Here is a 13188-nt window from a genome sequence, read left to right on the forward strand (position 1 = left end):
AAATAATGACCATAAAGTAAATTTATCTCAAAAGATGACAGATATAAAGAAAGTCTATCTTAAAAATAATGGATTTATCTCAAATATAATGGTCGTATGTGATATTTATCTTAAAGACAAGATCATTTATCTCAAAGACGATGACCATAAAGCAAATTTATCTTAAAGATAATGGGTATAAAGAATGTGTATCTTACAGATAACGGACATAAATGGTTTTTATCTTAAGGATAATTGGCATTTATCTCAAAGATAATGCCCACAAAGGGCGTTTATCTCAAAGATAATGGACGCAAAGGACATGTATCTGAAAGGTAATGGACGTAAAGGACCTGTATCTGAAAGATAATGGTCATATATGATATTTATCTTAAAATTAATGACATTAGAGATAATGACATTTATCTAAAATATATTGCCCGTAAAAGACATTTATCTCAAAGATAATGAGCATAAGGAAGATTTATTTTAAAGATGCGGTTCATAAGGGAAAAAGTAATGACAATAAGGGATATTTATCTTAAAGATAATGGGTGTAGAGGACATTTATCCCAAAGCATTTATCTTAAGAATAATGGTGGTAAAGGAGAATCATCATAAAGATAATGAAAATAAAAGATATTTATCTAAAATATATTGCTCGTAGATTGCCGAATTGAGCAGGTCTGATCTGTAATATAACGACCCAACCTCAGAGAAGATAATTTTCTCAAGATAGCTAAAACCAATGGTCAATTTCGAACATATGAAGGTCGGAAATGATCTGTATCTGGGAGACAATTAGCCCATTTCTTAGAGATAGAAGTCTTAAGTGGGTTTTATCTGGAAGATAACCGATTTATTGAAATGAATAGATGATCGTAAAGACCATTACCTGCCATATAATGGTCGAAAAAATCATTATCTGGGAGATAATTGCTCTCAGCTTCCAATATCTCATAGATAATGGACCTTAGATAACATTATTGCAATGGAAATCGGTCGTTAGGGCCTCTACCTATCAGATAATGGACATATCTGACAATTATCTTAATGCTAATGACCAAAAATTATCTGAGCTTTGTAGGCAAATTTTTCAGAGGGAAAGATAGAGAGAGAAAGTGAAAAGATAATAGGCATAAAAGACCAGAGCGTGCGATATTTCTACGAAAAAAAAAAATTATTATATAAGCTTCCATTAACTATTAGATTTAGGTGGAAGGGGGTATTATCTAAGATATGGTTGTACTCAACGGAAAATCTCTGCCCATTACCTGTCAGATAATGGTCAAAAAGTATCACTCAGAGTGAGAGAGATGCAGAGACAATGGCACTCTATCAGAAGTTGACCTCTACTCTTATCTTAGATAAATAAGGGACTTAGCAGGTAATTATCTAATGTTTTCCATGGCAAACTCTCAAAGGTAAATATCCTCAATGACCGGTATCTCAAAAGGGACCTAAGGACCTAAGCATTCCTTTAACTAAAGAATTCTTTATCTTTATGTACCAGGTAATGGCGGAAAATAATCATTATCTAAAAGATAAAAGTCATTCTTTTAGAGATAACAGTACTCAATTGCGGTTATCTTAAAGAGATGAATGTACTCACCATGCGTTTCTATCTGAGAGATAATGGTTGTCAGTGATCACTTTCTCAACCTTAACTTCCATTATCTAATAAATAAGGGACCCAACAGGCCATTATTTATTGCGAGAGATAATTATGAAGTTATTTCAAAGATGATAGACGTAAGCGTAAATGATGACTGTAAGTGGCCACCATCTCAAAGATAATTCACCCAAACTTAACTTTTCTAAAATATAAGATAATTATCTGAGGGATAAGCTTCTAAAAACAAGTCTCTAATATATTTTCATGACTATTGTCTCAAAGATAATGGATATAATCTAATATCCATCAACGGAGTTATCATCCAGGAGACAGGTACTCTCTTCTACCAATCTTTGAGATATTTAGGTCATCAAAGGCATAATCTAAGAGATAATTGATATGTATGAATATTATCTCAAAGATAATGAATCCAAGGGTCAATTATCTCAGTGAGGTTATGGTCCCAGAGATTAAAGAGATTCCCCGAGATAATGACCATCAGAGATAACAGTCCTCATCTCGGAGACCAGACCAGATATTATTGGATATAATGGTCCTAGGCGAAAATTATATTAAAGTTTAAGGTTTCCAGTGTCTATTAATTCGATGTCAATGGTTGTCACCTGTTATTATCTCAGATATAATGATCTTCGTCGTCTATTATCCCAAAATAGAATCTTGTCATTCAATAGAGAAAATGATTATCTCCAACATTATTTAAGAGAAAACGTCCCTTATCAGCCATTATCCCATAGCCATTTCATGGCCCTTACCATTTATTTCCTTGGACATTATCTTAAAGATAATGATTCTCAAGGTCCATTATTGTAGAGAATCTGGTCTTTGTCAGTTATTATCTCTGAAAGAAAATATCCTCATTGACCGTTATCTTAGAAATAACATTCTCACCATCCATTATCTTGACTTCTCATCGTCCATCATTTTAGAGCAGGGGTGCTCAAGAAGAAATATCTGTTTTCAGTCAAATTTCTCTTTGCTTATATAAATCAAGAACAAAACAGTGTTAAGTCATTATACAAATATTTTTTATCCATTTGCTTTATAAACTATTTTGGCAAACATTCGTTTTTAAAAACAATTAAATAGAACCGTAAAACATAAAGAAAAACAGAATTTTAATTTTCTCTTAAATTATCTCTTTTTTCTCTTCATGTTCTAGAACACGGTTTTGAGCACCCCTGTTTTAGAGAAACCGGTCTTTGCTAAACATTATCTCTAAGAGAAAATGGTCCTCATCACCATTATTTCTGAAAGAATGCTTTTCACCGGCCAGTACGCGGAGATAATGATCCTCTACGGCCTTTATAATAGAGCAAATGATCCAGTGAATGTCTGAGAGGCAAAGGGCTTCACCACCTTATTTTTTCGAGAAACTAGTACTCATCATCAATTATCTTAGAGATAATGATCCTCTCCAGTCTATCTATAGCCTCAAAGGCATTTAAGACTTTCTCACATTATCTCACATTCTCGCTCTCATTGAATCTGAGATAATAACTCTTGATAATTAATATGTCTGGAGAAAAAAAATTATCTAAGAGGTTATGCTTTTAAGTTTGAGATAATGTTTCGCAGCGGTCCTCATCTAAAAGATATTGGTCCTCAATGGACGTTTTCTCAGTCCAAAATAATTTTATGTGTTTGTTTCTCTTTCGAGACGAGCTTAATGATCTGAAATTTGCAGTGAAAAATTTTAGTTTTAAAAATATGTCATGGTTTTCAAAATCTACTAGATCTACTCTAATTTAAATAACAGAACTTCTAACAAAAATAAACAGCAATAAACTTTTTTTTATGAAATTATCTATCATAATTTGGAAATAACATTTAAATTTCTACAGTGTTTGAAGGTTGGAATTCTCCTCCTAGAGAAGCCGCCTATGTCAAGATAACCTTTTAGAGTTTATCCAGGGATAGAAGACCCCCTGGAGGTATGCTACAATAAAACATTTTTCCAAAGTACTTATACAATTCCAAGACTTATCTCTCCTTCTAACTTCTATAAAACTTATGGGTAATGAGATCAACTTTGGAGAGGGTTTCCCTCTCTTCAATTTTAGTTTATCTTCTACTGAGTAAATTATCTGATATATCTGAAAATCTACCTCAACACTTAAATTTTCTAAAATATTATTAATTTTTATAGCATTTTTTTTTAAATTTTCATTTTCTTCAATAAAGCTTTCAAAAGCTCTACAAGCTGGAAAAATTACATGTATTTATTTTTTTTTAATTTTATTTTAATTTGTTTTTTTTTAATTCAAATTTCATTTTTAAAGAGAAGGGCTGGAATAATTAGGCATGCTTTCAAGGCAAAACTGGCAATTTTTAGGAAAAAACATTTTTAAAAAATACTTAATTGTTTGAAAATTTTTGTTAAAGAAAAATCTACTTAGAAAAGAATTCATGCAACTAATAGAAACTACAGGAATTTATTGTTGTTTGCAACTAACATTTAATTTAACAAATTGGGAAAATTTTAAATTAGAATTGGAAAAAAAACCAACTAAAATTTGTAATTCTTTTGAAAAAAATCTAAACTTAAAACGAAACAATAAAACAAGATTTTTGGTATTTTTGTTTTTTGGTATGGAAATGAGCTTTTGAGTTGATCACAAAAAAAATATAAAAAAATATTTAGATATGAAGCTTTGTTAAGGCTTTAGTTAGCTTTGAAGTTGAAGTCTTTGGAGTGGAGTGAAATGGAAGAGAATAAAAGCTTGCCAGCTTTTTGTTTTTGAATTGAGAGATTTGTGGTTGGTGGGTGGGGGTGGCTGAGTGTGTGGGTGGTCTTTATGGTGGCACATTTTTTGTTGTTGTAGTAAAAGTAGCTGTTGTTGTTGTTGTTATTGTTGTTGTGAGTGTTCGAGTGATCTTCAATAACAATTACTAGCTGTTGTTTTTTGTTGTTTGGTTAACATTTGTTATAATTGAACTGCTAAAAGCTTGTGGTGCAGTTTTTTAATGGAATAAAAAGCTTTCAAATTTTTTTTGCTCAGCTGTTTTGCTTTTTTTAAGGTTTTGCTTTTGAGGTTATGTTTGAAATTAACTACGTTTGAAATTGAATTGAATTTGATTTTGAGTATTTTTCATTTTCTTTTACGTTTACGTTCTGAGTTAAGTGATTGATAGGAATGTGAGTAAATGTGTTTTGTTGTTGTTTTTATGGATTTTTTTTTTAAATTTTTTTGTTTTAGAAAAAAACCAAAAAAAGTTTTTATTTTCTTTTTTTATTTGTATTCCAAATAAGTTTTTTTTTTTTGGTTATAAGATAGGCATCACCGTTTAAGGCAAAAAATGGACGAGTCAAAGAAGTCATTTTTTATAAAAAAGGGATATTTTTTGTAGTAATTAGGAAAGAAATAAATAAAGTTAAAAATAGTTATTAAAGGCTGGTTAGTTGTTGTTGTTTTTTTTAATTAAATAGGGGAAAATATATAAATGAAACAAAGAATATACAATAGAATAGAAACAGTAAGTGGAAACTCAAAAAAAAAATGTAAGTTAATAGTTTTTGTTTTTTTTTTCTCGAATATTTATTAAAAGTGTGAGGTAGGGAGTTAAAGTTAGAGTTAAGAGAGTTATAGAGAAGGGCGGGGGAGGCAAAACATGCCGAAATTTACAAAAAAAATATAAAAATAACACTGTGTGAATTTGAGATTTTAAAATTAATTTATAGGTTTTTGACATATTTTACAATGGCAAATCAATTAGATGGTCCCAAAAATACCATTTATCATGTCAAAATGTCTTAACTTTTAATCGTATTTATAACTTCAAAAAGAATTTCTTCGATATATGCAATTTTACAGGTTTTATACCATTTTATACATTTTTGACATGTTCTATTTTGGCAGATGTGAACATTAAAATAGCTTCAAATAACATTAAAAGGTGATAAAATGTCATATTGAATAGCAAATTTTTATATTTTGGATTATTTATAGGTTTTATACAATTTTTGACATTTACGACATTTGAATTTTTTTGGTCTAAAAAATTCAAAAAATCTCCAATGACCTAGTATTGATGTCAAAATGTCCTAATTATATATATTTTTGCATTTTTGCAGAAGTTTACTTCGATTTCTACCGAATTATACGTTTTATACATTTTTGACAATTTGCATTTTAACAGAGGTAAAACTAAAAATTGCTCCAAATGACATTAAAAGTCGATAGAATGTCATATTGCATAACAATTTTAACATATTCGACATTTTATACGTTTTTTACAATTTTTGACATTTACGACATTTGCGAATTTTTGGTCCAAAAAATTCAAAAAAGTCCCAATGTCATATTATTATTGTCAAAATGCTCTAATTTTAAATATTTTTGTATTTTTATAGAAGTATACTTCGATTTCTATCGAATTATACGTTTTATACATTTTTGACATGTTGGAATTTGACAGAGGTAAAACTCTAAATAGCTCCAAATGACATTAAAAGTCGATAGAATGTCATATTGCATAACAACTTTTACATATTTGACATTTTATGCGGTTTTTTACAATTTTTGACATTTACGACATTTAATTATTTTTGGTCTAAAAAAATCAAAAAAGCCCCAATGTCATATTACTGATGTCAAGATGTCTTTATTTTAATTATTTTTGTACTTTTATACAAGTTTCTGTCGATTTCTACCGAATTTTACGTTTTATACATTTTTGACATGTTGGATTTTAGCAGAGATAAAACTAAAAATTGTTCTAAATGACATTAAAAGTCGATAGAACGTCATATTGCATAAACATTTTTACATATTCGACATTTTATACGTTTTATACAATTTTGTGACTTTTACGACACTGTAATTTTTTTGATTTTTTTTAAATGAAATACTGTCTTAAAGACTAACTAAATCCCATATAAATCAAAATAAAGTGTTTTTATGCACTAAGATCGAATTTGCGTAAGAAATGTTAATGTATCCCAGCAAACATTTTTGGAAGAATATAGCAAATTTCTCTACCAGACCTCGAATTTCAGTTGAACGACTCATGAAATTCACTACAAAATTCATACATTTATGGTTTCTGTCAAATAATGCATTCTATACAGGTTTACGACATTTGTGACTTTTTTTACTTTAAATTTTTTTTCGATAATTTTGAAACGTAAAATTGTCTTCAAGGCAAGCATTGGTCAATATAAATTAAAATAATGTAATTTCAATCACTACAATGCAATTTTCGAAAGAAGATTTTAAGTATCCCAGCAAACATTTTTGGAGGAATATCGGAAAATTTCCTTTACAGACCTCTGATTTTACTTGTATGTTTCATATAATTCACCAGAAACTTCAAATGTGTGAGTTTCCCACCCTTTCATAACTTTTTTACACCTTTTTGACATTTGGGACATTTACGACATTCAATTTTTTTTTTTTTTGAAAATTTTGAAGTTTTAATGTTGTTTGGTTACTAATATCCGACTTAAATAAAAGGAAATATGCCTTTGGGTTAATTAAAATGGGGATTTTAAAGGGAATTGCTTTGTAACCCAGCAAACAATTTATAAAGAATATCACAATTTTTACTTTCAAACCGCAAATTTCAGTTGGTTCATGTATGCACCCTCCCGTTGAATTATTTTAAAGTTTAAAATTTGAAGTTTAAAAATGGTCGATTCATCCCAGCAAACATTTTTTGCAAGAATATCACAAATTTCACTACCAGACCTCTAAGATTACTTGTATGATTATTATAATTTACTATAAACTTCGTGTATGTGAGTTTTCTACACATTCATAAGTTTTTTACACGTTTTTGACATTTTCGACTTTTACGACATTCAACATTTTTTTCAAAATTTTGAAGTTTTAATGTTGTCTGGATAACTATATTTTACATAAATAATAGAAGAAAATGCCTTTGCGTTAATTGAAATGGGATTTTAAAAGGAAGTTGCTAAGTAACCCAGAAAACAATTTGAGAAGAATAACACAAATTTTACTTTGAAACCGAAAATTTTAGTTGATTCATGTATGCACCCTCCCGTTGAATCATTTTGAAGTTTAAAATTTGAAGTTTAAAAATTGTCGATGTATCCCAGCAAACATTTTTGGAAGAATATCGGAAAATTTCCCTTACAGACCTCTAAGTTTACTTGTATGATTAGTATAATTTACTATAAACTTCAAATGTATGAGTTTTCTACCCATTCATAAGTTTTTTACACCTTTCTGACATTTGCGACATTCAATTATTTTTCCAAAAATTTTGAAGTTTTTGTCTGGATAGAAATATTTGACTGAAATAAAAGGAAACATGCCTTTGGGTTAATTAAAATGGGGTTTTGAAAGCAAATTACTAAGTAACCCAGCAAACAATTTAGAAAGAATATCACGAATTTTACTTTCAAGACGAAAGTTTTACTTGTTTCATCTATGCACCCTCCCGTTGAATCATTTTGAAGTTTAAAATTTGAAGTTTAAAAATTGTCGATGCATCCCAGCAAACATCTTGTGCAAGAATATTACAAATTTCACTACCTGATCTCTAATTGTACTTGTATGATTATTATAATTTACTATAAACTTCAAATGTGTGAGTTTTCTACCCTTTCATAAGTTTTTTACACCTTTTTGACATTTGCGACTTTTACGACATTCAACTTTTTTTTAAAAAACTTGGAATTATAATGTTGTCTGGGTACTAATATTTGACTTGAATAAACGAAACATGCCTTTGGGTTAATTAAAATGGGGTTTTGAAAGGAAATTGTTAGGTAACCCAGCAAACAATTTGAAAAGAATATCACAAATTTTACTTTCAAACCTAAAATTTTACTGGATTCATGTATGCACCCTCCCGTTGAATCATTTTGAAGTTTAAATTTTGAAGTTTAAAAATTGTCGATGCATCCCAGCAAACATTTTTGGAAGAATATCGGAAAATTTCCCTTACAAACCTCTAAGTTTACTTGTATGATTAGTATAATTTATTATAAACTTCAAATGTATGAGTTTTCTACCCTTTCATAGGTTTTTTACACTTTTTTGACATTTGCGACATTTACGACATTCAATTTTTTTCCAAAAATTTTTAAGTTATAATGTTGTCTGGGTAAAAATATCCGACTTAATTAAAAGGAAAATAATATTGGGTTAATTATAAAAGTCTTTTGAAAGGAAATTGCTAAGTAACCCAGCAAACAATTTAGAACGAGTATAACAAATTTTACTTTCAAGCCGAAAATTTTACTTGTTTCATCAATGCACCTTCCCGCTATATTAATTTTTGAAGTTTTCTTGTCTTTTTACATGTTTTTTACAGGTTTGTGACGTTTATGACATTTGCGGTATTTTGGCTATTTTAGCCAATTTAAAGCTTAAGAAGGAAGAAGAACACCAAATCAACGATTTCTTTGCATTTTTTTAATTTTTACAGATCCTGATCAGAAGGTCCTGGACACAAAATCAACGATTTCTTAGGGTTTTGAATTTTTTACAGGTTTTTGACATTTACGACATTTGATTTTTTCCAAAAAAAATTTATGTCCAAACTGTTTGCGAGACAATAAATGGCCAAAATAAAAGTTCTTAAGACCTTTCTACCAATTTACAGTGGATTAATTGTTATATTTTCCCAATATCCCAGAAACCTTTTTGGGAGATTTTTTTTTTTTTGATTTTTTTGAAATTGTTTCGAAAAATTCACACAGTGCTATTTTCCATTCGAGTTGGACGATTTGTTATTTTTTTTTTTTTTTTTGCTTTTTCATATACAATTTCAAATTCAAATCAAATTTTGTGCTGTATTAAAAAATTATTAAAAAAAATGTAATTTTAACTCAAAACTTGAAATTTCAAAACTCATTCGTAAGGCATAACATTGAAACGAAAATTAAAATTTAGGTTATGCTAAATTTTTGTTGTTGTTGTTGTAGTAACTTTTTTGGGTTCTGGAATTTGTTTTCCAGTTAAACAAGCAGGATGAGGTTAAAGAAAGAAAAAATAATTAATTAAATTTATATACACATTCCAATGCTTGGGTTAATTTTTATATATTTTTATAATCATGTCATAACAACGAATTTAGTTTTGAACTTAAAAAAATTTTCAAATTTTCTTTTTAGCAATTAAAACACATTTCATTAGAGAACGCAAAATATTATTTACAACACAGACCAATTTAGCTAAGGGGAGGGGTTTTGGTTAATTTTTCGAAATTCTTATGGGGCAAATTCCGATATTATTTTTTTTTTTTGTATTTACAACATAAAGTAAGACATTTATTTGAAAAAAATTTGAAAAAAAATTTAAAAAAAATATAAAAAAATGATTTTCGCTTTTGGGAGGTTTTAAAAACAAGACATACATTTAAACAAATAAAGCAGGAGATTATTTTTCATTTTCCAAACAAAAAATGAAAAAAAAATTAAAAATAAAATATTTATTTCATAAAACCAAAAAATACAAGGATAACACCAACAATTCAAACAATGCTTACCACCTCGTTCACTAGCACGACTATGCCGACCAGCGGCTTGTTCAATGATATCATTTAAGACCATAACATCTGCAAGAGGGGGCAGGGTTATTTTAAAAATTCAAAATTGCAAGTAAATATTACCTTTCATGTCTACCACTGTTTGAGTTTGGACGGGCTCGATAAAAGGATTGTCGTGGTGTTTTATTTTGCCAGCTTCATCTGTATAATCCTGACCCATTTCCTGTTCCAAATAAAGAAAATTGTATATTTCAATATTTCCCGATTCGAAAAATTTTTTAAAATTCAATTTCATTCCATACATAATCCCTTTGTTCCTTGTGATTGGCATCGGGATAGCCACCACCGGCCGTACTACTGCCACCATTGGTTGCAGCACCGATTGATTGATTGCGTGTGTTGCGACTGCGCAATTTGCTCTCTTTGGTCATTGTGCTGGCACCCATGGCCGCCATGCCACCCAATAAATCACCATGTGATGTATACGAGATTCTTGATTGATGCGAGGTATATGAAGAATGTCTAGAACCTGGGTATGTAAAATTAAGAAAAAGAGAAAGAGATGGAGAGATAAAAAAGAGAGAAAAATACAAATTAGTAAATTATTCACAAAGAAGAGAGAGATAGAGAGAGAGAGAGAGAGAGAGAGAAGAAATATCGACAAAACTTCAATAAGAAGCTCAACAGATAAACAAAAATGAAGTATATCCCGATCTTCGAACAGCATCCCTCTCAAACATTAATGAGAAGATCTATAGATGGGCGGAAAAGAGATAACCAAAAATATTTCTTTGTCTTCCAAGCCAAATTTTAAGAGAAGTCCTTCAAACCTTATATCAACTTTTATGCGAGAAAAACTATAGATTATCTTCCTGAAAATATTTAAGGAGGTCTTTGGGTCCTACCTCCTCGGAGAACATCGTCAGATCTCCTGCTTCAGACCAAAAGTTGTAAGGTAAACTGTTAGGAGAGAACAATTTGGAACCCATACCTAATATCAGCTCTTCTGGGAAAAAAAGCTATGGACTACCTGAGAGAAGACCTGCAGATCTTTTCCCGAAAATATTTAAAGAGAAGACCCAAAGTCCTCCTCGCAAGATCTCCTGCTTCAGACCAGAAGATGTGAATATCTCCAGACCCTTAGGAAGAAAATCTGCTTCAAGAAGATTTGGGGATTATTTTCCTGAAGATTGAGATAACTTCTCCCAGAAGATAAAGAGATCCCCTCCTTGAAAACGATCTGAATATATTCTCTTAAAAAACCTGGAGGCATTCTTCCAGAAGAGATCTCCTCCCAGAGGATGTGCAGATTCTCGAGCAGTATTTCCTCTTTCATCTAAAGAAGATCTTTGAGGAAATGATTTGGAAATTTCCTTCCAGAACATCAATATTTTTTCAGAAGAAGATCTGGAGGTCCCAGATTTTTCCAGAAGAATATGAGACTCTATCCCAGAAGATCTTTAAAAAGATAATCTGCTTCAATAAGATTTGATGATTATTTTCCAGAAAATCAGGAGAACTTCTCCCAGAAGATTAAGAAATCCTCTCCATAAAGAGTATCTGAAGATATTTTCTTAAAAAACCTGGAGATCTTCGACCAATAGATCCTCTCTTATTTAAAAAAGATCTTCTCGGAGTCTGGAGCTACCTTCCCAGAAGATTTGGAGCCTCTATTCCGAAGATCTCTTGATATTCTTCCAGAACATTAACGATTTTCTTCGAGAAGATATGGAATTCTTCTTCAAGAAAGATCTTCCCCCTAAGATCGTCTTTAAGATTAGGAGATCTTCTCCCAGAAAATCTGAAGATCTTCTCGAACAAAATCGGCAATAGCCCATCTCTAGATCTTATCCCAGAACATTTACATATCTTTTTCGAAAATATCTGGATAGATTATCGGGATGCTTTTTCCCGTAAGGTCAGGAGGTCTTCTCTAGAAGATCAAATATCCTTTCGCAGATGATCAGGAGATCTCGTTGCAAAATAAAATCTTTTTAATAATTTCTGGAGAACTTCTCTTATATATAAAGGTCGTCATTCCGAAGAACTGGAGTACTGATTTAGAAAGGATTTGAAGTTCCTCTCCTAAAATATTTTTAGGTCATCTTCAAAAAGTTGAACATCTGCTCCGAAAAACTTTGAAGATATTCTCCCAGAATAAATTCTGAAGAGCTTCTTGAAGAAGATCTGAGGGTCTTTATAAGGAAGATCTACAGATATTCTCGAAGAAGATCCATTGATCTTCTCATAGGAGGTAGTGTGACCTTTTTTTGAATATCCGTGGATTTTCTTTAAGGAAATCTTTTTCAAGAATATCTTGAAGTCTATTCTATTAGGTTTCGAGTATACTCAAGAGATCCAGAGATCGTCTGAGAAGATCCGGAGATATCTTCCTAAATGTTTGGCGTATGGCCACCCACAATTTCCGGTTATATTCTTTAGGAAGAGTAGGTGCCTAGATATTCTCAATGTCGCCAGATCACCTGCAGATCAATTTTTTTTTGCTAGAATAAAAGATTTTTTAAAGGTGATCAGAAATACAATCGGATGGCCTTTTTAGAGAAAACAGGAGATCTTCTCGCAGAAGATCGGGATTTTTTACAGATCAAGATTTTTTTTTCTGCCGGATATATGATCAGAAACAACATAGGAAGGCTTTCTCATAGAAAAACCGGAGAGCTTCTCATAGAAGACCATGAGACCTTTCTAAAGAATGTGCAGAGATCGTCATAAAAATTTCAGTAGATCTTTCTGTAGAAAAAATCGGAAATTTTTATTGGGAATTTAGATAACTTTTTCTAAGAAAACTAAAAAAAAATATTCTCATTGAAGATCAGCTGATATTCTCATTGAAAATCAGGTCATATTCTCTTTGAAGATTGATAGGAATTTATATGATTGGGAGATGTTCTCATTCAAGATCAGGTGATAAAGATTGAGAGGAATTTCTATGATTGGGAGATGTTCTCATTCAAGATCAGGTGATAAAGATTGAGAGGAATTTCTATGATTGGGAGATGTTCTCAATGAAAATCGAAAATTTACTCATAGAATATAGAGTGATTTAACTATCTACGATAGAGAGAGAAAAAAAACTTTTAATCTCCCAATCA

The 13188-nt window shown here is 30.5% G+C and overlaps 1 protein-coding gene across 26 annotated transcripts in view; it reads right to left on the reverse strand.

The window, feature by feature from the left end:
- para-like (sodium channel protein para-like) overlaps nt 1-13188 on the reverse strand; it is a 198301-nt gene that overhangs the window by 79956 nt on the left and 105157 nt on the right. For all 26 annotated transcript variants that reach the window (NM_001286885.1, XM_059122225.1, XM_059122227.1 and 23 more), the window contains 3 exon segments: nt 10076-10144; nt 10199-10298; nt 10378-10604. In NM_001286885.1, coding sequence (NP_001273814.1) covers nt 10076-10144; nt 10199-10298; nt 10378-10604 — 396 coding nt within the window.

Source organism: Musca domestica, unplaced genomic scaffold (assembly GCF_030504385.1).
Source record: "Musca domestica strain aabys unplaced genomic scaffold, Musca_domestica.polishedcontigs.V.1.1 20, whole genome shotgun sequence".
Classification (NCBI taxonomy): domain Eukaryota; kingdom Metazoa; phylum Arthropoda; class Insecta; order Diptera; family Muscidae; genus Musca; species Musca domestica.